The 27,016-nt window shown below is 39.7% G+C and overlaps 2 protein-coding genes across 2 annotated transcripts; one reads left to right on the forward strand and one right to left on the reverse strand.

Annotated features, from left to right (window-relative positions):
* Positions 1-8,401: 8,401 nt before the first annotated feature.
* Positions 8,402-9,673, forward strand: LOC113003804 (protein ALP1-like). Its single transcript, XM_026134843.2, has 2 exons — positions 8,402-9,060; positions 9,267-9,673. Exons 1-2 carry the CDS (start codon positions 8,630-8,632, stop codon positions 9,325-9,327), a joined length of 492 nt encoding a protein of 163 aa, XP_025990628.2. The 5' UTR covers positions 8,402-8,629; the 3' UTR covers positions 9,328-9,673.
* Positions 9,674-11,145: 1,472 nt separating this feature from the next.
* LOC120357205 lies at positions 11,146-12,155 on the reverse strand. The gene is made up of 2 exons (XM_039447139.1): positions 11,835-12,155; positions 11,146-11,721 (listed from the first exon to the last, which is right to left on the reverse strand). Exons 1-2 carry the CDS (start codon positions 11,856-11,858, stop codon positions 11,431-11,433), a joined length of 315 nt encoding a protein of 104 aa, XP_039303073.1. The 5' UTR covers positions 11,859-12,155; the 3' UTR covers positions 11,146-11,430.
* Positions 12,156-27,016: the final 14,861 nt, after the last annotated feature.

Raw genomic sequence — 27,016 nt, forward strand, 5'->3', positions numbered from 1 at the left:
ATCCTCAATGAAATGAGCCCTACCTTGATGACGGCTCCAGGATCTAGAGATTCAATTATTGATCTCTCTCTTTCTTCTCATAAGCTAGCTCCTCTATGTCTATCCCAGACACTGAGTGACACCTGGGGTAGTGACCACTTCCCGCTAACTATACAAATTAATGGACCTATCAAACAAGCCAAAAAATTCATTTACAAATGGCCTCTCTCCGAGGAACAATTAAAAATCTTTTACGCTTTATGTCTAAAAAATCCAATAAAACTCGAAGATCTCTCAGGCTCTAACAGTTGCGAGAAATACATAGCATTTGTCAATCACATCAGGAACATCTTATTCGATCTCATTCCTGAAGAACAAAGATTTCCTAGAACCATTAACATCAAGCCCTCTACTTCCCTCCCTCCCTGGTGGAACAATGACTGCCAGAGAGCCGTCAACCTTCGTAGAGAAGCCACTGCCATCTACAAAAAATATCCCACGTTCGATAATTACAATTACTTTGTGCAGACCAAAAGATCGTGTACCAAACTTCTCAAAAAACACAAAAGTAAAGGTTGGAAGAACCTCTGCCACACGTTTAATTCCAAAACTCCCACTGCTGAGCTTTGGTCTCTGATCAAACTTTTCAAAAAGCGCAATCTAGTCAACGCACATACTCAACCTGACACTGAAAGTGTCATCAAGGCGCAATCAGCTGTTATTGATAAGCTCTGCCCCCCCTCATGTTTGCATTACTTTCAGGATCCCTCTTGGACTAATGGTACAACGAGCTCTTTTGATGATGGCAGTGATGACCTACAGAATGCATCCAATGCTGACTTACAAGGCTTGGACCTGAACGTTTCTCTTCCCGAAGTCATGGCGGCCGTAGATGATATGAAAAATTCCTCTGCTCCTGGGCTTGACCAATTCTCCTACAAAATTATTAAAGCACTGCCTCACGAATTCATCATTGTACTTGTAAATTTGTTCAATGCCCTCTTACAGGAGGGCCAGTTTCCGAAGCAATGGTCCCAATCGCTCATCGTACTGATACCCAAGCCGCAAGGAGGGGTAAGACCTATTTCTCTTCTATCATGCTTCCTTAAAGTCCTTGAAAAGACTTTATATCTGAGACTCAGGTGGGCTATGGAAAATAGATGCTCTCTGCCTGATTTTCAGGCTGGCTTCAGAGCTAACAGGTCTTGTGTGGACAATTTGGTCTCTCTTTCTAGCTATGTGCATTCCGCCTTCCTCGAGGGTAAACTTGTCGCTTGCGCTTTCCTTGACATCATGGGCGCTTTCGATAACGTCATCCCTGCTATTCTGGTACAGGAATTGATAAACATGGGCTTTCCCCCCAAGTTTTGCCGTTTTATTTACAACCTCACTAGCGAAAGAGAAATATTCTTTGCAGTTGGCGGCGAACTAAAGGGTCCATACCGTGTACATAAGGGTACTCCACAGGGTTCCATCCTTAGCCCCTCACTCTTCAACATTTATCTTCGAAATATAGGCAAACACTTAGCTGGTAATACCCAGATTCTACAATATGCTGACGACCTCGCGGTGTTTGTGGCCTCTGATAATGAGAGAAACGCTATTGCTGCCTTACAGGCTTCTATAGATCGTATTTCCCTTTTCCTTAATGAGAGAGGCTTAGGTCTGTCGTCTGAAAAATCTCAGCTCATTGTTTTTTCCAGGAAACGAACATCAAAATTTAATACGAATAATACCCTTAACATTATTATTAACGACAATCCCATACCCCGGGTCGATAGCGCACGCTTTTTGGGCGTCTGGTTTGATAATAAACTCAGAGGAAACGTTCACCTAAAACACTTAATTGTTAAAGGCAGAAAGCTTACTGATATCATTTCTTCCCTTTCAGGAGTATGGTGGGGCGCTCACCCTCGTATACTTCTTCAAATCTATAGAGCAATTTTTCGGAGCTCTATAGAATACGGAGGTCAGATCTTTCAATTCCAACGCAACTCCATGAATTTCCTAAAGCTTAAAAGGCTAATTTACAGATGCATCAGAGTTGCATACGGCTACAGAATTTCCACTCCCATCAACATTATGCTCTTCGAATCTAAAGAACCCCCTCTTGAAATTAGAATTTCACACATCTCCTCTAAATACCTATATAAAGCACTAGCCAACAAGAGTAATCCTGTCATCTCCTCTCTAGAAGCCCTGAAGGGTGTAGCGACTTCCCGGCAGGATAGGATCAGTATCCTTAAAAGATTTCCCATCTTTGGTGTATACGTGCACGTTATCGGGGATGGTAATAGAATTTTCCGCAGTACAGTAATCCCAAGATTTCAATATAATTATCCTGTCTCTTGCTTCAAACCGAAAATCAACGACTCCCTTACAAAATTCAAAAAAGACACACCTAACGAACTTATCAGACAAAGCTTCCGCTGTCTAGTAGAGGAACACTTTAGTCTGCACGTTAAATTATACACAGACGGATCCAAATCTGAACAAGGTATTCGTGTGGGGGCCAGTGTCTGGATCCCCTGCCTGGGCCGTTCCGTCACCCATAAATTGCCCACTGAAACGTCTATTTTCACCGCTGAAGCGTGGGCCCTACTCGAGGCTGTTGGCATCATTGAGGAACTCCACTGGAAGAATGTAGTGATTTTCACGGATTCTCTCAGCGTGTTACGCGCTGTTATGCAACACAGTCACAAAGCTGATAATTACGTTGTCTACCGCCTTAAATATAAGCTGTTTGTCCTTAATGAAGCTGGGGTAAACCTGACCCTTTGCTGGACGCCGGCACACAGAGGAATTCCGGGAAATGAGGCGGCGGATGCGGCTGCTAAAGAAGCTGCTCGCTGCGGCTACGCCCCACCATTTCGGATACCCTACGCAGACTTCTTTGCTATGGCTAACATCGATAAATGCAACAAGTTTAAAGCATACTTAGAAGACGCTGCTCACAGAACTGGTGCCCAACATGCTGCCTTGTATCAGCAAGACTCTCGCAGACATCCTTGGTTTCATCGAAAGTCTCTTATCAGAAAGGAAATAGTCATCATTAACCGTCTTAGAAGTAATCATTATAACTTAAATTACAGTTTGCACAGAAAAAACATGACAAATCTACCATCTTGTGACTGCGGTGACGGCCGCCAGGATGCTAATCATATCATATTTTACTGTCCTACCACCACCCCGAAATCTTGCAACCTAAGGAAGTACATTAAAGACAAGTTCCCTTTTTCTGAAATTAACATCTTTCCCATGCTTAAATTTCCTACCAGTAGTATCTGTCGTCTTATTCTCGCCTACTTCACGTCATGCAACCTCCTCATTTAAACCCTCCCGCCTCGCGGGTATACCCGCTAGTTTGCGTCTCTGACGCGATTCAAGGGGAGGGCGCTCGACTCCAACTACTCCGATTTACGACTTACCCTCAAGAACCTAGTTACTCCACTTTTGTAATGGAGCACACATTTCTACACTCTTGCAGTAATACCAAATTAATCTACAATCACCACTGAAAGAAAGACAAGAAATACCTTGGTTACTATGGTCAAATCGTCCCCGCCATGCTGTACATTGGGGACGGGTACCAATAACGTTGAGAAGAAGAAGAAGAAGAAGCCTGAGTTAAGTTAAACCTCGTGCTCAACCGGTGGACTGCGTAGAATAGTCAAAATATGAAACAATTCGATTATAAGGCACAAATTAATTTTAGAAATAGAAACATTATGTATGCAAAATTAAATAAATGTTTTGAATATATTTCCAATTTAAAAGAAACTCCATATGGAAACATGCTCATTAATTCTCGTAGAAACGCTAGATTTTTAGGTTCTTGTATTTCAATTAAATGTTTAATGGGATTATGCTTTGCGAAAAACCAAATTCTTTGTTATAATATATTTGCACTTTTAAATTAAGTCAAGATCATTTAGAACTTATGTTTAGTATTATAAGACAGCAATTTAAATGCAATAATAACCCTATAGTTTAAAGCAATTTCAAAGTACAATAAAAAAAATTTTGCTTCATATGGAATTAAAAGAAGATTCATCTGGAAACTGTATTTCAATATCAAATATAAATATATTATATTTTACTTCTTGATTAAATTTAATTACGACAGTAAATAATGGAAAATAGACATTAGTAACTGATGCATCAAATTGTGATAATAAAAACTAGAAATATATGATATTGCTTTGTATTGTAATAAAAATAACTCGCAGCTAATTACGAAATGCTCCCGCAGTATTATATCATACATATCAGGTATTGCAGTATGTTTTTTAACAAAAAAACATTTTGAACAATGTGTTGACGCTTTGACAGAACTCCAGCTAAATTCTTACGACCATGATTTGATTTCCATAAAAAATAAAGGAGGTTTATTATTTCCTTCAAAAAATGCAATATTTATGTGTGAGGTTTATGAGAAACTTATGCAAATAGCTATTCTAAAATTTCTACATAGTACACCCAAAGACTTTGATTCTGTCCATGGGGAAATTTTCCAAACCGAGAAATTGCTATCTTTCTACATACTTACAATTCATGATTAACGTAACGACCAATAAGCTCTAGTCATTACATTAATCATGAACTGCAAGTATGTAGAAAGTGGTGACTTTTCAGTTTGGAAAATTTCCCCATGGACAGAATCAAAGTCCTTGGGTGTACACGGTTAGTTTCCTCCGTTTCCTCCATTTCCTGTTCATCGAGAGAACACGTGTGAAAGAAATAGGAAATAACGTAAGAGTTTGCAAGAAATTGACAAGCCTTTAATATGTTGTAATACAGATAAAAATATGGGATACGTATTTTTATATGTATTACAACGGGCCCACATGATTGTCAAGAGGATGAAACACGCTCTTAAAATAAATTGATTTTTTAATTTCTGAAGTAAACCGTCAAAATGGTAAAAAATATTAAAAAAAGTTTCAAATAAAAGTTTTATATATTTCTATGTATTTTATAACACTTTGTTTAGATTTTTTTTAAATGTCATTTTTTTCCTTCTCTTCTAAATTTCTGAAAAATTAAAAATTTATTTTATATCAAAACTTATAGCATATTTAACAACAAATTCAAACATGTATGGTAAAGTTATAGTTCGAAGACACATTTTTCAGAAATAAACTAAAAATATCTATATCGCTATACACGTGCCCCATCCATATCTGCTTTATGGCGTTTATTGTTAATATATATATATATTTTTTTTAATTTTTTTTAATGACTACAAGACTTCTCGTGTTATTATATTTTTATATGTTTTTTAGGTTTAATTTTATTATCTTTTTATTTTTTATTTATTTATTTACTTATTTATTTTTTATCTATTTACTTTTTATTGCTAAAAATCTATACAATAATGAGGACGCTCAGAATTTAACTGAGCAAAAATAACTGTATTTGCTTGTCTTATTGTTAAACCTTTCCAATTTAATATTTAATTTTGATATAACAACAAACTTGTTCAATTGTAAAATATTAAAAAATATCACTTACATGCAAATCACACCTTCCTTCTGATGTATGTAAATCGAGCCATGGAAATATACATACAAGGATAGAAAGAGAAACTAACATGTGTGAAACAAAGAAGGTAGATCCAGCATACCAACAAGCTGACACTAAATAATTTTACTTTTCACAGTTGGCTGTTTTGTCAATTGTAGCCCTTGCAGAGCAAAAGTGGGCATGGTTTAGCCAAACTGCACACACCATGTTATCCCTTCCACCATGGGTCTAACTTAACTCAAGTAATACGATGGTCATAAGTCGGAGTAGTTAGAGTCCCTAGAAGTAGAGAGTCTGGACATCTCGGGGTTCCACGTGATTGGATACACGTGATTGTGCACCTAAAATGGCAGCACCAATACGGATCCCTATTTAATCCTCTTTAGCCAATGCGATAACAGCATACAACACGTTCGAGTGCACACAACGATAAACACATAAAGCTCACGTATGTACATACACTGACATAATCATCACCGACATTTTAGGAACAGATGTCCAGACTCTCTACTTCTAGGGACTCTAGGAGTAGTTGGAGTCGAGCGCCCTCCTCTTGAATCGCGTCAGAGACGTAAACTAGCGGGTATATCCGCGAGGCGGGAGGGTTTAAATGAGGAGGTTGCATGACGTGAAATAGGCGAGAATAAGACGACAGATACTACTGGTAGGAGATTTAAGCATGGGAAAGATATTAATTTCAGGAAAAGGGAACTTGTCTTTAATGTACTTCCTTAGTTTGCAAGATTTCGGAATGGTGGTAGGACAGTAAAATATAATATGATTTGCATCCTGGCGGCCGTCACCGCAGTCACAAGATGGTAGATTTCTCATGTTTTTTCTGTGCAAACTGTGATTTAAGTTGTAATGATTACTTCTAAGACGGTTAATGATGACTATTTCCTTTCTGCTAAGAGACTTTCGATGAAACCAAGGATATCTGCGAGAGTCTTGCTGATACAAAGCAGCATGTTGGGCACCTGTTCTGTGAGCAGCGTCTTCTAAGTATGCTTTAAACTTGTTACATTTATCGATGTTAGCTATAGCAAAGAAGTCTGCGTAAGGTATCCGAAATGGTGGAGCGTAGCCGCAGCGAGCAGCTCCTTTAGCAGCCGCATCCGCTGCCTCATTTCCCGGAATTCCTCTGTGTGCCGGCGTCCAGCAAAGGGTCAGGTTTACCCCGGCTTCATTAAGGGCAAACAGCTTATATTTAAGGCGGTAGACGACATAATTATCAGCTTTGTGACTGTGTTGCGTAACGGCGCGTAAAGCCTAAATCACACCAGTGATTGACGATTGCGATTGACGATTGGCGATTACTTTTCAAACCAATCAGAAGAAAGCAGTCGCCAATTGAGATTAGCGATTGCCGTTTAAAAAGCGCTTTATTTTCGTCAATCGGCAACCAATCGTAGCCAATAAAATAATCACGTGATTATTATAACCTAACAGGATTAGTAAAGTACTTGTGCCCATGGTGGACGTCTGTCGTATCGTACGGAAAGCACTCTAATTATTAAAATTTTAACTCTAATTATCACAATAATTAGCAATGATCAATGTCCATCTGTGTTCTTGATGGACGCCCTTGGTGGACGCCTGTGTCATAACTGTCATATCGTAAGAAAAGCACTCTATCTCCCATCCGGGAGTACATACCAAAGTGGTAATAGAACATTCACAGTCAAGAGTATTTTGGCAACGTAGACTCAAGTGTAATTTCGAATACATATCTTAATAACGAGCAAAATATCGCTCAATCGATATTATTGGCAACGTCTGCAGAAACGAAAATTATCAGCAGTTATAACCCAGCAAACACCACGTTACATGTAACGTAAATGTTAGTTGTAATTTCCCACTCAACAATGTAACTGTTATATAACACATTCGTTATATAACAGTTACATTGTTGAGTGGGAAATTACAACTAACATTTACGTTACATGTAACGTTGTGTTTGGTGGGAATTATTATGCTACTGGAATGTAATAATAAAAAACATAATAGAAAAAAATGGGTGCACTGATGGCTAGCTAAAAGAAAAGAAAAAGGTTTACATCATAATTTGTTCATGGAACTTAGTTTAGAAGATCCTAATAGATTCAGAAGGTATGTAAAAAAGTGTTTTTTTAAATAAACATTTAAAAGAAAAGCGTTGAAATATTTCTTACAACATTTATTACAGATGTTTGCGTGTGGACACAAAAACATTTGAAAAACTTTTGGAGAGAGTTACTCCACTCATTATGAAGAAAAATACGCATTTAAGAGAAAGCATTTCAGCAGCAAAAAGATTGTCTTTGACTTTACGTCATTTAGCTACAGATAGTTAAAATTATTGCTTCTAAGAAACGTTTATACAACATCTACAATAAGATTATTGTAATGTTACAAGAAAGATGCACATAACAGACGACCATGTTCCACAAACAAAGCCCATATACCATGACTTCATTTGTCAAATTCATAATTTTCTTATTTATATTTTAAAAAAAAGACGATGGTCATAAAATATACCCGAGTTGGTAGAATATCACGATATCTTGTATAATTCAAGTTAAATTCTAAGAACAATCTTTAAAATTACTTCATTATAATCTATTTAGATATTGTAGGGCTGCATTCAAAAATTTTACTCATCGGGTAAAGTAACTTTGTGATCAATCAGTATGAAGAAATCTTAATATTTCTTCGTCCTAATTGGTCACTCAAAGTTAATCTATCCGACGAGTACAATTTTCAAACGCAACCTAGGATGATTACTGATCATTAGTATTGTGGTTTTATAAAAGCTGAATTTCAATCTAGCTTGTAGCAGAAATTTGTACAGGTATATACTCTCTATGTAATTTTTAGAAATATGTTACATATTAATTTTTTAACTGTAATCTATCTTGAAGGTCTTGAATGTGAATATCAAATTATTCAATTTAATACATTAATTGATATTTTACAACTCCCTCTTTTCCTCAAAGTTTGTATTTTTCTTTTAGGAGAGTCACAGGATTCGTTGTCAATAACTTTTAGAATAGGTCAAAGCATAATATCTGGCATTATAAAAGAAGTATGTCGAGCTATTACTGAAGTATTGAAGAAAGAATATTTAAAATTTCCTTCTTCTGAAATGGAGTGGCAAGAAGTTACACGAAATTTTGATAAACTATGGCAATTTCAGAATTGCATATGTGCAATTGACGGAAAGCACTGTAGAATTGATCCACCACTTAAATCAGGATCACTTTATTATTGTTACAAGGACTTCTTCAGTATTATTTTAATGGCAGTTGTCGATGCTCATCTGCGTTTTATATACGTTGATATTGGGACAAATGGACGAATAAGTTATTCAGGAGTTTGGAACAAATGTACTCTCAAGGCTCGTTTGGAAAGCAACAATATTCACATTCCAGATCCATCTACAATATTTGGCACAAGAGAAATATTTCCTTTTGTATTAGTAGGTGACGAAGGTTTTCCTTTGACAGAAAAACTTCTTATACCTTATCCTGGTCCTCAGTGTTCTGGAAGAAAAGATCGCAGAATTTTTAATTATAGGTATGATGATTTTTTAAATTTAATACTAAAATTATCTTTGGACCTATATTATATGGAACTGTTTTAAATGAATTCCAAATGGATTACGAAATTATTTTTTCTGGAATAGAAATCTAAGAAATAATTAAACAATTTTTTTCGGAATTTAATCCAGATATTTCCATAATATATGTTCAGATCATGATTTATATTACACATTTTTTTAGATTATCACGAGCTAGGCGTTGTGCAGAAAATGCCTTTGGTGTTCTTGGAGCCAGGTTCTAAATATATCGGGCTGCAATGAGATATGACCCAGATGATGCTGAAAAGATAGTAATGGCAACTTGCTATCTTCACAATCTGTTACGGAGTAAAGTTGTTAGTAAGACTATATGTACACCTCCAACATTTATTGATGAGGAACATATAATGTCAGGTGAAATCAGATTGGGTGATTTCCGGGCAGAGCCAGCAAGTGGTTTAGTAAACTTAAGTAATCAAGGAGGAAATAGGCATGCAAATTCTGCTATTCAGCTATGAAATAAATGGTGTCTTTATTTTAATACTGAGGGTGCTGTGCCGTGGCAAGAGCGTATGGTGCGATAAATAAAATAACGTTATTATATTTTTATTCAAGTTATTATGTTATATTTGTTTCAAACCTTTTTCTTTTATTTAGTTTGTTCATTCAAGATACAATATACACACATATACATATGCATATACATATACATACGAGGTGTGATCAAAAAGTAAGGTGACTTTTCATTTTTATAAAAAAATATTTATTTATTCATCCAAAATTATGTTATCCCCTTCAAAATAATCCCCCTCTGATACAATGCATTTGTGCCAGCGCTTTTTCCAGTCGTCAAAACATTTCTGAAATGCACTTTTGAGTATTGCCTTGAGCTCCTCATGCGATACAGCCTTAATCTCTTCAATCGTCGCAAATCTTCGTCCTTTCATAGGCCTTTTCAATTTTGGGAAGAGGAAAATGTTTTGTCACCAGTTATAACCCTTTTGAGCAGATCAGGATCATCATTGACGTCGTTCAACATGTCTTGGGCGATGTTCATGCGACGCTGCTTTTGATCAAAATTAAGCAGTTTTGGAACGAATTTTGCTGACACACGTATCATACCCAAAACATCCGTTAATATTGATTGGCATGAGCCAAACGATATGTTAAGATCATCAACTATTTCTCTAATCGTGATTCGACGATTTTTCAACACAATTTCTTTCACTTCCTAAACATTTTCGTCGGTTTTTGACGTGCTGGGGCGTCCAGAGCGAGGTTCATCGTTAACATTTTCTCGGCCCTCTTGGAATAACTTATACCATTTATAAACATTTTTTTTGCTCAAAGTTGACTTACCGTACGCCACTGTCAACATTTCAAGAGTTTTTGAACACTTAATACCATTTTTTACACAAAAATTAATACAAACTCTCTGCTCCATTATTTTCAACAGCAAAAAATCGCCGAGCACGCAAACACGAGTCTAACCTTTATGCCTCTCATATAAAAACAACATATGCTATATAGTCAAAACTGTGAACATATGATCGTGACGAGTGTACCAACACAAAAAAGAAAAAATTTTGAAATTAGAGTGTACAGAGCGCGCGAAATTTAAACAGTCACCTTACTTTTTGATCACACCTCGTATATGTATATGTATATACATATGCATATATGACATTGATTGATAATAATATACTGATTTGTAAGAAATTGGAAATAAAAATTCTCATAAAAATAAACGTAAAACTTATTTGTTAAAAAAATTATTTGAAAATGACGTTAAATAACATTTCAATGAAATTAATGTTATCGTTGAATCTTATTGAAATAACAAAAACGTTAAAATTATATTAAGATATCACTTTGCTAGGATAACATTTTAATTATTTTTATTTTAAATGTGCATAATGTTAAGTATTAAATTTTAAAAAATGTTAAAATATTATCTTATTTTAAATATTTTAATATATCTGTAATGTTACTGAACCTGTTTTTTTTAACAAATAACGGTTATATAATAACTTTTTTTCATAGGAATATAATGCCCTTTAATGAAAATATGTCAAGTTATATGTAAATAGAAAAAAAACATTCTATATTAAATAAACAGAAAATTGAACATATAAAATTTAGTAAAAACAGCAAAACTATAGCACTCACGCTGTATTATTTACTCTTGTGTTTCGGTACTTGCAAAAGTAGTGAGAATTGTCATAATCTTTGTTTCACAACGCAAACGTATATCTGGTTTCATTTCTCTTAATCGAGCAGCAATATATAAACCCAGATGTTCAGCATCAGTAGTATGATGAAGCTTTGATTGCTGAATTTGTGGCATTTACTCACTACTTATTTTTTTAAATGCTTCTACTGCTTTTTCCATAACACATGACTTTTTCTTCATTGCCCCACGTTTTACGTAAACTGGACTCGTTATCTAATCGCGTTCTTTTTTTAGTCACAAAAGTTAAATTTTCAGAAACAGGTTCAAAATTTTCTAAGTCACATCCAAATCCTTCAGATGACAATGATGATGTACTGGAAAATCCAACTGTTTTAATTGAAGACTGATTGAAACCTGTTTGGCTGTCATCTTGATGTGAAGCATGTAAAGATGCATTTGTATCAGGTGGTATCAATTCCCATTTCTAAAACATGGTCATACAACATACATTTATAATAAAATTAAATATATAATCGGCTAAAAAAAGACATCGTTTCTTCTAGAACTAATTATTAATTTAATTCTAGTAATAGTTACCTCTAAATTTGTATCAAAATACATATTGCTTCTAATTGAATTTACAAGATTATTGTTTCTTTCTTCGCTATCAGCTTGATTGTCTTCAAGTAGTGCTTTTCTTACGATATTACAGTTGTTACGTCCTGCGGAGTAACGATTCTTTCCTTCGCAACCAGCGGATATTCTAATTAACGGGCGAGCGACGGTGATCTCACCCCGATCCCAAGAATTCGGTGACTCTCACGTCAATAACCGGATGTCACGAATTAAGTAGTTATAAATTCATCAATTGAGAAGATCTGAGGTGACACCGTTGCTCGATACCGGAAACACTCAAGATAGTAAAATCAGAGATCTGGAAGACGCACGTGTGCATCCCTTTGAGTTCTGATGCCCGACACCCGCATAGCAACAAATCAAAGAATTTTTTGACATTTAATGCTTCTGAGAGTTCAATTGTCAAACCTGCCGCTTTCTCGGATAACAATTACCGAGGAATATAAAAAAGTCGTAAAAGTAAATATTGCACGTGGGTGTATTAATGAATAAAGTGGTGCACACGGCCCTCGAAGGGACAAAGGGAATCATAGATGAAAAATAGTATAAATAGGTGCGTCTTCCAGCGGAGCGCGCAGTACCCAGTACGCAGTTCGTAGTACACAGTTCACAGTCCAAATCGCAGTTCCGTGGCATCTTGCATGCCCGAGTTCTGCGACTCTCGGATCCGCGGCCTTTAAACTCGTGCGCGGCGCAAGTCTCGGTCGAGAGGAAAAAGTGTCAGTTCAAATGTCCCCGGTTGGGATCTGCGGACCATTGTCCATTGGACCCGGAACACCCCCGACCGGATCTACTACCTCCCGCCGAGTCCGGCCCAGTTTGAAGCCCTGCGGCTCCGAGAGAATAGCATTCACCTGCATCGACTCACGCTACAATCTGCAAGCAGTAAGTCCCAAATCAACCGTTTGTTTCGCTCTCGTTCTTCGAACACCCTTTCTCTCTCTAGCGCGAAAGATTTCGAACATAATACATTTATTGAGGTTATTACTTTTTCCTCCCCATGCTCCTCTCCATACTCACTCTCTCTCTCTCTCTCTCTCTCTCTCTTTATCTTTAAATTCTTTTTTTTCTTGGGATTAACTCGTAAGAGTTAATCCGAAAGAATCTCTTTATTTTTAATTCTTTTCTTTCTTGGGATTAACTCGTAAGAGTTAATCCGAAAGAATCTCTTTATCTTTAAATTCTTTTCTTTCTTGGGATTAACTCGTAAGAGGTAATCCGAAAGAATCTCTTTATTTTTAATTCTTTTCTTTCTTGGGATTAACTCGTAAGAGTTAATCCGAAAGAATCTCTTTATCTTTAAATTCTTTTCTTTCTTGGGATTAACTCGTGAGAGTTAATCCGAAAGAATCTCTATATTTTTAATTCTTTTCTTTCTTGGGATTAACTCGTAAGAGTTAATCCGAAAGAAACTCTTTATTTTTAATTCTTCTCTTTCTTGGGATTAACTCGTAAGAGTTAATCCGAAAGAATCTCTTTATCTTTAAATTCTTTTCTTTCTTGGGATTAACTCGTGAGAGTTAATCCGAAAGAATCTCTGTATTTTTAATTCTTTTCTTTCTTGGGATTAACTCGTAAAAGTTAATCCGAAAGAAACTCTTTATTTTTAATTCTTCTCTTTCCTGGGATTAACTCGTAAGAGTTAATCCGAAAGAATTTCTTTATCTTTAAATCCTTTCCTTTCTAGGGATTTTCTCGTAAGAATTCTCGTTTCCCTCTCTCCCCTTAGATTCTGTCGAACCCTTTTTCCTTACTTCCGATCTTTTCCCTCGGTTTCACTCGAACTCCACTCGAGTTAACCCGAGAGGTTGTCTAAATTTTAACTTTTCGCCAAAGGAGAGAAACGGAATATTTTTTTTTATTTTAGTGAATAAAGTTCCCAAAATTCATAAAAACCGGTCACGAACAGCCGCGAAGCGCCGCCGAAATCGCCGCAATCGCCGAATTCGCCGCCTCGAAGCCATTGAGGAGGAAATCCACCAGATCGCCGCCCAAGTCAATCGACTTTGCCCCCCAGTCTCGTACTCGCCGGTCGCACCGGAAGAAGAGCGACTTCTCCCATTCGCATTTTTCCCCCACTCCCCCGTAGATAATTTTCTCCGCGCCGACTCCCCAGTAGATAGTTTTTATCGCGCCGACTCCCCCTTAGATAATTCTCCGCGCCCCGACTCCCCCATAGATAATTTTCTTCGCGCCGACTCCCCCGATTCTCAAATAACCTATAGAATCTTCCCGGACTCTCCCATTTCGCTCTCTTCTCAGGAATCTCCGACCCCTGAGATTCTCAATTTGGAGGAAGATCAACCTCCTGCGGATTTCCCAAACGTAGAGCCCCACGAGGAGAAGGAGCAACCTTGCTCCACCCCTCCGATCCTCGGATCGCATGATCTCGAGAACCAGGATCGTTCTCCTAGCCCCGCGCTCAGTATAGAGATCGTAGAGGAGCTACCTCCACCTCCCCCACGTTGTTATTTTGCCCCTGGTCCTCTTCAGTCGCTAGAGTTAATTCTCTCAATGTTTCCGATCTCTTCTGTCCCACTCCCTCCTGGCGCGTTCTCTATCGGCCCTGAAGAATTTGACCTCGAAGCGGTCCGTGTCTTCCTTTCTCTGTCTCCCCCCGATGTACCAGTCCCTGTGTATCTCCCCCATATATATCCAAAATATTATCTAATTCCCAAACTAATATTTTTAAATCACTTCCGCCCCAATACCGCCGTATTAAATGAAGTCCCAATATAGACACACATACACACTTGCGAATACTCTGTTTGTTACACTAATATAGAATATTATAAATGTAAATATATATATATATATATAACATTATATATATATATATATATATATATATATATATATATATATACGAGGTGTGTTCAAAAAGTATCGCGAATTTTGAATTTTCGCGGGTTACGTATATTCGAATTTCGATCTTTTTGTGGCGTTATGTTGGTACTCATGTCTCTCACTTATGCCGACAAGCTCGGCCATTTTGAATGTTCACTTAATTGTTGACAGCTGCTTTGCTTGCACGTGTTTTGGATCGTCTTCGATTTTTACCTATTCAAAAAAATGGATCAAAGAACCTGTATCAAATTTTGTGTGAAAAACGAAATTAAGTGCGCGGATGCATTCCGAATGTTGACTGTGGCATACGGAGAAGCTACCTTGGACCGAAGCAACGTTTATCGGTGGTACAAAATGTTCTCAGAAGGCCGAGAAGATGTGAACGACGAAGAGCGTGCCGGACGCCCGAGCACTTCAACAACAGACGAAAAAATTAATGAAGTGGAGAAAATGGTATTGGCCAATCGTCGAATCATCGTTAGAGAAGTTGCTGAGGACCTAAACATATCGATTGGCTCGTGCCATTCGATTTTTATCAATGATTTGGGCATGAGACGGGTCGCCGCGAAATTCGTACCAAACGCCCCTGCTCACACATCGTTGCTTGTGCGCGACTTTTTGGCCAAAAACAACACACTAATGATGCCGCAGCCACCGTATTCCCCAGATCTGGCCCCCTGTGACTTTTTCTTGTTCCCTAAACTGAAGAGGCCCATGAAAGGACGACGTTACGCTACGCTTGACGAGATAAAGACGGCATCGAAGGAGGAGCTGAACAAGATAAAAAAAAATGATTTTTTGAAGTGCTTCGAAGATTGGAAAAACCGTTGGCACAAGTGTATAATATCTCATGGGGATTACTTTGAAGGGGACAAAATAGATATTCATGAATAAATAAATAATTTTTGAAAAAACACAAAATTCGCGATACTTTTTGAACACACCTCGTATATATATATATATGTATATATAAATGTGCATAATTTAATTGTTAACCTCGAGCTTTGTATCGCGAGTCTGCGGATTTTTTTTGTATTACTAAATTGTGCGCCTTACCAGCTCTAATCTGTAATAAATTACTTTTACATAGAATTAATCCTTTTTTTATATACATATTTATCTTTCACATTTTCTTTCAATAAATCAATGACTGATTATAAGGAGTTTAATTAATTTCTCCACCTCACTCATCATCCCTTGCTTTATTAAGCTAAGCACTAGGTCCGATCCCGAGGTAAAGCAATTAAATTTGCTGCCTCAAAACAGGACCGAGGGACGCGGAACACCCTGAGTGTTTGTCATTGGGCCCCCCCGCTGTGGACCCATTCACCCATATATTCTGGGTTGTCGACGCGGCCTGCCTGTGCCTCGTGGGCACATTCTCAAGTTGTTACGTCTCTCCTTTCTCCCTCCATGTCTTACCTATCCTACTTCAACTCTGGACGTAACACAGTTATGGCACAGGCGTCCACCAAGGTCGTCCATCAAGAACACAAGTATGGACCTTGATCATTACTAATTGTTATGATAATTAGAGTTAAAATTTTAATAAATTAAAGTGCTTTCCGTACGATACGACAGACGTCCACCATGAGCACAAGTACTTTACTGATTCTGTTAGATTATAATAATCACGTGATTATTTTATTGGCTACGATTGGTGTCCGATGGCGATTGACGATTATAAAATAGAGCGCTTTCTAAACGGCAATCGCTAATCTCAATCGGCGACTGCTTTGCTCTGATTGGTTGAAAAGTAATCGTCAATCGTCAATCGCAATCGGCAATCGCTAGTGTCATTTGGGCTTAAAACGCTGAGAGAATCCGTGAAAATCACGAAGTTCTTCCAGTGGAGTTCCTCAATAATGCCAACAGCATCGAGTAGGGCCCATGCTTCAGCGGTGAAAATAGACGTTTCAGTGGGTAATTTATGGGTGATAGAACGGCCCAGGCAGGGGATCCAGACACTGGCCCCCACGCGAGTTCCTTGTTCGGATTTGGATCCGTCTGTGTATATTTGTTTAACATGCAAACTAAAGTGTTCCTCTACTAAACAGCGAAAGCTTTGTCTGATAAGTTCGTTAGGTGTGTCTTTTTTTGAATTTTGTAAGGGAGTCATTAATTTTCGGTTTAAAGCAAGAAACAGGATAACTATATTGAAATCTTGGGATTACTGTACTGTGGAAAATTCTGTTGCCATCCCCGATAACGTGCACGTATATACCAAAGATGGGAAATCTTTTAAGGATGCTGATTCTATCCTGTCGAGAAGTCGCTACATCCTTCAAGGCTTCCAGAAGGAGATGACAGGATTACTCTTGTTGGCTAGTGCTTTATATAGGTATTTAGAGGAGATGTGTGAAATTCTAATTTCAAGAGGGGGTTCTTTAGATTCGAAGAGCATAATGTTGATGGGAGTGGAAATTCTGTAGCCATATGCAACTCTGATGCATCTGTAAATTAACCTTTTAAGCTTTAGAAAATTCATGGAATTGCGTTGGAATTGAAAGATCTGACCTCCGTATTCTATAGAGCTCCGAAAAATTGCCCTATAGATTTGAAGGAGTATACGAGGGTGAGCGCCCCACCAGACTCCTGAAAGGGAAGAAATGATATCAGCAAGCTTTCTGCCTTTAACAATTAAGTGTTTTAGGTGAACGTTTCCTCTGAGTTTATTATCAAACCAGACGCCTAGAAAGCGTGCGCTATCGACCCGGGGTATGGGATTGTCGTTAATGATAATGTTAAGGATATCATTCGTGTTAAATTTGAATGTTAGTTTCCTGGAAAAAATAATAAGCTGAGATTTTTCAGACGACAGATCCAAACCTCTCTCATTAAGGAAAAGGAAAATACGATCTATAGAAGCCTGCAAGGCAGCAATAGCGTTTCTCTCATTATCAGAGGCCACACACACCGCGAGGTCGTCAGCATATTGTAGAATCTGGATATTTCCAGCTAAGTGTTTGCCTATATTTCGAAGATAAATGTTGAAGAGTGAGGGACTAAGAATGGAACCCTGTAGAACCCTGGAGTACCCTTATGGGGAAGGTACCGATAGCGCACAGTACTATTGCACACAAGCCACTCACAACCACTCATAGCGCTTGAACAGAAGAATAGAATCACTAGGCACCAGCCGCTGTGATTGGCTGTGTGCAATAGTACTGTGCGCTATCGGTACCTTTCCCCCTTATGTACACCCAAGGACTTTGATTCTGTCCATGGGGAAATTTTTCAAACTGAAAAGTCGCTATCTTTCTACATACTTACAGTTCATGATTAATGTAACAACCAATAAGCTCTAGTTGTTTCATTAATCATGAAACGCGAGTATGTAGAAAGTGGTGACTTCTCAGTTTGGAAAATTTCCCCATGGACAGAATCAAAGTCCTTGGGTGTACACCCAAGGACTTTGATTCTGTCCATGAGGAAATTTTTCAAACTGAGAAGTCGCTATATTTCTACATACTTACAGTTCATGATTAACGTAACGACCAATAAGCTCTAGTCGTTTCATTAATCATGAACTGCGAGTATATAGGGTGTACGCGGTATGGACCCTTTAGTTCGCCGCCAATCGCAAAGAATATCTCTCTTTCGCTAATGAGATTGTAAATAAAGCGACAAAACTTGGGGGAAAGCCTATATTTATCAATTCCTGTATCAGAATAGCAGGGATGACGTTATCGAAAGCGCCCATGATGTCAAGGAAAGCGCATGCGACGAGTTTGCCCTCGAGGAAGGCGGAATGCACATAGCTAGAGAGAGAGACCAAATTGTCTACACAAGACCTGTTAGCTCTGAAGCCAGCCTGAAAATCAGGCAGAGAGCATCTATTTTCCATAGCCCACCTGAGTCTCAGATATAAAGTTTTTTCAAGGACTTTAAGGAAACGTGATAGAAGAGAAATAGGTCTAACCCCTCCTTGCGGCTTGGGTATCAGTACGATGAGCGATTGAGACCATTGTCTCGGAAACCCTCCTGTAAGAGGGCATTGAACAAATTCACAAGTACAATAATGAATTCGTGGGGCAGTGCTTTGATAATTTTGTAGGAGAATTGGTCAAGCCCAGGAGCAGAGGAATTCTTCATACCGTCTATGGCCGCCATGACTTCAGGAAGAGAAACACTCAGGTCCAAGCCTCGTAAGTCAGCATTGGATGCATTCTGTGGGTGCCATTGCCATCGTTAGAAAAGCTAATGTACCATTAGTCCAAGAAAAATCCTGAAAGTAATGCAGACATGAGGGGGGGGGGGCAGAGCTTATCAATAACAGCTGATTGCGCTTTGATGACACTCTCAGTGTCAGGTTGAGTATGTGCGTTGACTAGATTGCGCTTTTTGAAAAGTTTGATCAAAGACCAAAGCTCAGCAGTAGGAGTTTTGGAATTAAACGTGTGACAGAGGTTCTTCCAACCTTTACTTTTGTGTTTTTTGAGAACTTTGGTACACGATCTTTTGGTCTGCACAAAGTGATTGTAATTATCGAGCGTGGGATATTTTCTGTAGATGGCAGTGGCTTCTTTACTAAGGTCGACGGCTCTCTGGCAGTCATTGTTCCACCAGGAGGGGAGGGAAGTAGAGGGCTTGATGTTAACGGTTCTAGGAAATCTTTGTTCTTCAGGAATGAGATCAAACAAGATGTTCCTGATGTGATTGACAAATGCAATATATTTCTTGCAACTGTTAGAGCCTGAGAGATCTTCGAGTTTTATTGGATTTTTTAGACATAAAGCGTAAAAGATTATTAATTGTTTCTCGGAGAGAGGCCATTTGTAAATAAATTTTTTGATATGTTTAATAGATCCATTGATTTGTATAGTTAGCGGAAAGTGATCACTGCCCCAGGTGTCACTCAATGTCTGGGATAGACATAGAGGAGCTAGCTTATAAGATAAAAGAGAGAGGTTTATAATTGAATCTCTAGATCCTAGAGCCGTCTTCAAGATGGGGCTCATTTCATTGAGGATAACATAATTATGTAGTTCTATGCCTTTGGCTAAAGACCGGCCAGGACCATCATCATAAGCGTTATACCAATGCATATGATGGCAATTAAAATCGCCAATCAAGAGTGTGAGTTGGAATTTATCCTGAAGTTCAAGCAGTTTATTAAAAGCGGCAAACGGAGTGCACCTGCAAGGATGGCGATAAGTGTTGACAATCAAGCACTGAGAATTGTCAACCTTTATAATGATTCCGAGAATTTCTAAAGAAGGGTGCGAAAATGCGTCAAGGTCAATGGTGGAGTAAAAAATGTTTTCCTTAATCAAAATGCAGAGTCCACGCATGTTGGGGCCTGTAATGTCTCGCCTAACAGTGTGATAGCCTTTGAAATGGAAATAGTTTGACTCATACAGTATAGTTTCTTGAATGCAGATTATATCGTAATTATGCGCGAGGGACTGTAGGGTGGCCGCTTTGCTACGGAGACCCTGACAATTCCACTGTAAGATATTCACAACATTAGACTTACGCGTCTGATTGTTACCGTTATGGGTAAGCTGTGTCCTTCCGTTATAGTTATTATTATTATTATTGTTGCAATGGTATAAAATATGTTGTATCGCGGATGACATTATTTAAGTAGACCAAAATTTAAGATGTAAGGTTAGAGTCAATTAATACAGGGAAAACGTGATTAGATGAGGATTGGCTGTTTTCTTTTAGACCATTGTAGGAAGCCATGTGATCTCTAGAGTATTCTACTGTATGACTTGAATTAGTATTAACATTGTCAGGATTATTACCGTCAGTATTAGTCCAGGAGTTAACAAAATATTTAAAAAGACTACTGAGTTTATTAGTGCTAAAATAGTTAATCAAAAAATTAATTAGCTCTTCCGTAGCCGCATCATAATTTTTATTAAGTAGTAGTGGGAATATCTTTTGTAAGAAGAAACTGCTAATGTCCTTGATGAAATCGCCAAAGCTTGCAATGTTGCAGTTTGGTTCAGATGAGTGCCCAGCGTTTGCAGGTTCACTCAAATTGCTGTGGTCATACGCTATTCCATTTCCTGAAGAAACCAGGGGACGACCGTTGGGGTAACATTGGTAAAACCTGCCCGGGTTCGTCGAGTGTCTGACGGGAGGGGGAGGACGAAAGTGACATGAGCTGTCACGTCTGCGAGAGAGGCTGGGCTCAGGTGAGAACAAATGTGCATGCGGGCCGCCATTAGAACTGGACTGAAAGTTACTGCTGCCTGCGACCACTCCGGCATAAGAACCGAGACGGCGAGATGGAGCAGAAGAATGATGAAGATCTTCCATATTTTCAAGGGCGCCGAATCTATTATGACTGTGAAAATTGAGAAGGTAATTAGTATCAAGTGAGGGACGGTTGAGCCTATCCCTGAAGTGTTTGTTATATCTAATATAATCGTTATCTCTTAAAGGAGGGAAATTACCGAAATCCGTTCTAGGATCGCTAACAATCTGAGGTGGACAGGAGTATTGTGAGTTGACGTTAGGGGGTCAATCATGTAATTTCACGTGGAACTTTTCACGTTTCACTTTTCACTTTTCACGTTTCACTTTTCACTTTTCATTTTTCATTTTTCACTCATAGAGAGTTCACGTGAAACTTTTCACGCACAGTGATTATAGGCCTGTTTTCTGTTCCTGCACTGTTCCTACACTGCACTGGAACGTTCCTTCTTGCTTTTGCTAACTTTCAAACATATACCTATTTCATTTTAAGTGCACACTAATTTAGGGAATTCAGAAACAAAAAACAAACGTTATGTATGAATAGGCCTGTTCGTGTTGCTGCCCTTTTTGAATTAATTTCTTCGTCGTCTCTCTCTTTTTCACGGTCGAATATATATTTATCTCATCTCGAGTGCAAAAATTTTTGGGGATTTCAAGCAACTCGAACAAACCTAATAATGCGCGGAAGTTTAGTTTACGTTCCGAAATTCACCAGTAGAGGCTCTGTCATTGCAACTATCAAGCGATCGTGAAAAAGGTTTCTACCTGCTTTTACAGTATAACTTTTACTGTAAAAATTTTATTATATAAAAAAAATTGTAAAAAAATTCATAAATAAATAGCAATATTTCTTAGTTATATTGCATAAACTTAATTTACAAATATAATATATATTACATTTATTTTTAATAATCCATATATTGTAACAACTATTTTATTATGTAGTAATCTAATACTCAAAATTTCATTGTAATTTAATTCAAACATTGTTTTTCAAAATTAATTTTAATTAGTTTTTTATGTGTGCAAATTTTAAAGTAAATTAATTTTATTAGTCATTAAATTTAACTTTGTTTAATTAAAAAATATTGAATAATTTAGAATACGGACCTTGATCAAAACTGAATTCTCCGCTCACACATGTATTTTCCAAATTTATAAGTTATAAACACTTACATGATTGATTAATATTCTATTTCACAAGACGCACCTTTCTTATATCATTGTGTATCAAAACGCGTTTAAATATTTTTATCTAAATTTGCATTTGATGAAACCTCATTCTATATAATTATCAAAATATCAATTTGTCAAATATAAATATCAAACCTAATTACATCACAAAAGCATTATTTTTATTTATGTATGTATTACTTTATCCTATCAACGCAATGCAATACCAAAAAGGTTAACCTCGTCAATAATACCTCTTCAAACTGTTACCACACTGTTACCACACTTTCATTCTTATTTCAATATACATACAATTTATTAATTCCCTAAATTTTCACCTTTTCGCCATCACGGCTGATGGCGAAAAAGTTCACGTGAAAAAGTTCATATTTCCGCTCATGAGTGAGTTACATGATTCCGTGGAATCGTACATGATCGTGCAGTTCACGTGAAACTTTTCACTTTTCACGTTTCCGCCCTAGGGGAAATGTTACATGATAGACCCCCAGGATTGCTGCGTTTAATAATCTCTCTTGCTTGAAACAGGGGAATGTTTTCGGTGGCCGCAAGGGAAGTGATCTTTTTTTTGGCTAAGGACTGTAGGACAGTTTGGAGACGTAGCAAAGTGATCGCCCTTGCAATTAATACAAACCGGTTGCTTATTAAGCATGGGACAGTCGTTATCATTTTCGTGTTTTCTTAAACCACATTTAAGGCATCTTTCGTGGCCTTTGCACGATGTGCTAATATGTCCAACCCTGTAACACTTATAACAAATTTTTGTTCTACGAATGAAAGGGGTGACTTTATGCTTAGTTTTAAAAATGTAAACGTACTTTGGTAATGTTTGTCCTGCAAATTTAATACTTATGTACGACGAAGGAATTAATATGGGTTCGCCATTTCTAATAACCCTCTTACTTAATCTCTTAATTTCTAAGATTCTATGTGAATGGGCTACAATTGATTTGAGTATCATATCCAAACTAATACTGGGAGGGACGTCTTTAACTAAGCTGGTACGTAAAATGCGATATGAGGGGATGAAGGCGCGTAGGTTATGGTGCTTTAATAAAGGAGAGACTATTAAATTGTTAGCAGCGGCGGCAGATTTAAATTCAACCATAGCTTTTCCGCGACCAATCTTTTTGTTTTCAATGATGTCGTTATTAGCGGCAATACTGGAAATCAAGCAGACGTGCAGCGGGTGAGCGGCATCGATATTAGTGTTATACACGTACACAATGTATGGGGGATGGTCGTCTCGCGAGTATTTTGGCACATTAGATTCATTAGTAGAAGCAGTAGGGATCTTATTATGACTATCGCTGGTAGTGCCACCCGCTCTTGAGCCGTTCACGTCTTGAGTGACATTTACTTGACGAGAGGAATCAAATTCTTTGCGGCTAGGGAGATTTGAGCCTGAAGCCTTGTTGCTATTAAGGAGGTTATGTTTGCTTGACTTACTGATTTTAGAGGTAGTTGCGTTTTTTTGGTCTGGCGTTTCTTCGAGAATCCTTTTCCTCTGCGGTTTAACTGATTCAATATCCATGGGCGCCTGTCCGTTTACCAAATCAGAGTCACTCACTGTAGATTGCCTGTCTTCCGTAATTTGAATGTCGTCTGAAAGCGTCTGAATGCAATATAGAGGTTAGTTCGCGGTTATAGGCGGGTTCGAAGACCTCAAAATTGCCAGCCGGGATGCTGCTGGGTATGTTAAGAGCTGGGGGAATGGGAGGGAAAGGAGGGTAAGGAGAAGGGGGGAGACTAGGGGAGCCCGCGGATCCCCGGGCACGTCCGGCCGACATCGTCGACCGGTGTTCGTGCCCCGTCACTCCCCGCCACTGGGGCAGCGGGGTCTTTGTTCATGTTGCGCAATACCTAATTTGCGTAGATAGGCTATGATTCGCGCACTTCAAGTCTAATTTGCTCTATTTTTGGTGTAGAACACTGTGTGCTAATTAGAGTCCTATATAAAGAGAGAAGCGACATTGATGTCCGAAACTCTGATTAGTAATCTGATTGATACGTGATTGGCTAAGCGAGCAGCCATATTGTGACCACAGCTGTTTGTAGAATGATACGAATGGTGTTTGATGACGTTAGAGCGGTCCCAAAATGGTGGTGGAGGACTCAATTGGATACTGAAGGTTGTGGTGGAGGTTCGATGTCGCTTCTCTCTTTATATAGGACTCTAGTGCTAACTAAGATAGCTATAAGCTTATTAATTATCACGATCTCAACGGATGGAAGCCTCGATCACAACCACACAACCGATCGCCATGAAGCGCCATGCGCGAGCACTACGATACATTCATGGCCGCGCGACATTCGGTCATGAATGTATCGTAGTGCAAGAAAGAAATGAGGTCCCCAAAATGGGTGACCCAGGCATTAATGGCATGGTCTGTACAGTCGTGTTCATTATAGATGCGACACTTTCTCTTAGATGCGTTTCTGAACGCGCGACTATAACAAGAGCTGAGAACATGATTGGTTCTTACTTGTGGATCCAACCAATTACTTTTGCCACTTGATGAGCAAGGCTACATTCCAAAAACCATCGAAGAAAAAGTGTCGCAACTATAATGAACATGACTGTACATTAATAGATATGTCCGTGTTGCTTGAATTTTTTGCATGTGAAATGCTTTCTTTTCTTAAATGTCTAACATATTGTTACGAGCAAAAGGGGTACTTGTTTACTCGCGCTCTCACTCCGGAAAAGAACTAGACTTCTTTATCAAACACAAAATCACTTTAATTGTTAACCACCAAACACGACCATATCATCACACACCAAACTCCAAAATCAAAGACAGCTCATTTTTTTAATAAACAAGGCCGTTGTCAAGGAGAACGCTTCACGGCCTTATTCACACCGCAGCTCGAACTCGCCTCGCAGGGACGGCTCGGCTCGTAACACTATCCCCCTTCTTCAAGGTTGTCGTCCCGACAACTAACGCCAAGGATTTCCAAAAGTTCTTCAATTTCTAGCTTGTGCGCTTGTCTCTTCGTTTTTCGGACAAGGGGGAGGAGAAGACTAAATTTTCCAAGGACTCATCGCCATAAAGGCTCCCCAAATCCCCGTCTCGGCATTTGCCGTAAGGCCCGCGGGAAAACCTTGGATCAAAAACACCGGGGCGAGACGGTCTTCTTAAGAACAAGAAATATTTCAGTGACTCTCTATACGATGTACATCATCTCAAAGGAGCCTTAGAACTGAAATGAAAAACAAAATCCGACAAGTATTCTTTTGTAAATAACATAACTCTAAAAAGAAAAAGCTTTAGTCAGACATCCTATGAACTCATCTCCCAAGGTGAAGATTTCTAGAAAAACACGACGACTTGCTGCTTTACCCCGGGTCACTGACACGGGTTACCGAGCGTCGCTCGCATTATTCCAAAACTCACACTTTTTTAGGAGAAAAAGAAAATGTCTAGATGTTTTTTCCTATCCCAGTTTTTTACTTTGGGTAACTCAACACCCACGATTCAAACCAAAATGACGATTTCCTGCTCTACCCTGGGCTCCTGCCACAGGTTACCGAGCGTCGTCCACTTCTGAAACCCATTTGTAAGACAAACCCATTTGTTCAACCCCGGATCTCAGTTATGGGTTACCGAGTGTTGTCTTCTAAAATGCTGAATCTTATGATAATCTCCTTTTTTTTTTTTTTTTTTATAACGGAGAGGAAATGCGTTACCGCATACCCCAGGCCCCGGGGGAGGCCTGGTGGTTATGTGGGGCTCTTCCCCGCCGACGCAACGTGTCGGCGGGGACATACCCACTAAAACCTCTCCGGGTGTCCTGCCCTGGTCCATGACTGGGGGGCTCCGGGAACGCGTGCAGCATACTTCCGGAGCCCCCCGGACCCGGTCGGCCATAGGCCGATTCGTCGCGCCGGGTACGCCCTGACGTGGGCGCACCCGGCAGAGCTCTTGGGCCTGATCAGCCCTAGGTCGGGGGAGGGGGACACCAGCCCCCCCGCCTCTATCCCCTGGTTGTTTGGGGGTAAAGCCCGGGGTATCCGGCCCCCGCCGTAACCCCGGGCCTCTTCGCGCCGCACTGACGGCGGCGCGGTCCTCCTGACTACTCTGGGGGGGGAGGGAGAAACTTCCCTCGTTCCCCTCCTCCCCGGCGAGGCAGAGGGGAGGTACGGCTCCGCGTTACATCTCAGAGTCCCCCCCGGACCGTCAGGTCGGGTCTGCCTCGCCGGGTTCTCCATTATATCGAGGGGCCCCCCTCCTCGCCCGACTGCGCGTCCCGAAAGCGGGGCCGGCAGCCGCAGGGGAGGAGGGTCGCCCCCTCGCCGTGTTTGCCCGTCGCTCTCCTCCTCCTCCCTAATTGTGGGAAGGGAGGGGGCAGCTGATCGCCCGCACCCCCGCCGCCTTTTGGCTGACGGGCCTCTGCGGCCCGAAGGGCGGGGGCGGGCCTTCTTCTTCTTCGGGGCGGCCGGGGGGGAGCCAAGGTGGATCATGGCCCCCGTCCCCGCCGCCCCTGTCGTCGTTGTAGTCGCCGGGGGGCATGCGTCCCCCCGGCCACCTTTCTCTAATGGTTTCGGCCTCCTCCTTCTGCCGCATTACTTGCTCGCAGAAGGAGGAGACCGCTACCCAAGCGCTCTCCCTGCCAACCATCTGGCTAATGATGGCCGGCAGGGAGAGGTCGTCACCGACATCCCTTCGCAGGACTCCGCGCAGCTCCTCCCACGCTGGACAGTGCTCCAGCGTGTGCTGCGCGGAGTCCCGATCGGCCTCACAGTGGTGGCACTGCGGCGTCGGCTCCTTCCTTATCCTGCACAGGTACTCACCGAAGCAGTCATGCCCGGTGAGCACCTGTGTCGTCCGGTAGGACAAGCCGCCCCAGGGGCGGCCCACCCATTTGTCCAAGTGGGGTAGGACGGCCTC

This window comes from Solenopsis invicta, chromosome 3, assembly GCF_016802725.1.
Source record: "Solenopsis invicta isolate M01_SB chromosome 3, UNIL_Sinv_3.0, whole genome shotgun sequence".
NCBI lineage: Eukaryota > Metazoa > Arthropoda > Insecta > Hymenoptera > Formicidae > Solenopsis > Solenopsis invicta.

Bases quoted from the DNA above. Each gene is read 5' to 3' on its own strand.
- LOC113003804 (XM_026134843.2), top strand. From the start codon at position 8,630: ATGGAGTGGCAAGAAGTTACACGAAATTTTGATAAACTATGGCAATTT. The intron at 9,061-9,266 runs GTATGATGATTT...ACATTTTTTTAG, and splicing joins CGCAGAATTTTTAATTATAG to ATTATCACGAGCTAGGCGTT.
- LOC120357205 (XM_039447139.1), bottom strand. From the start codon at position 11,858: ATGTATTTTGATACAAATTTAGAG. The intron at 11,722-11,834 runs GTAACTATTACT...ACCATGTTTTAG, and splicing joins ATTTTGATACAAATTTAGAG to AAATGGGAATTGATACCACC.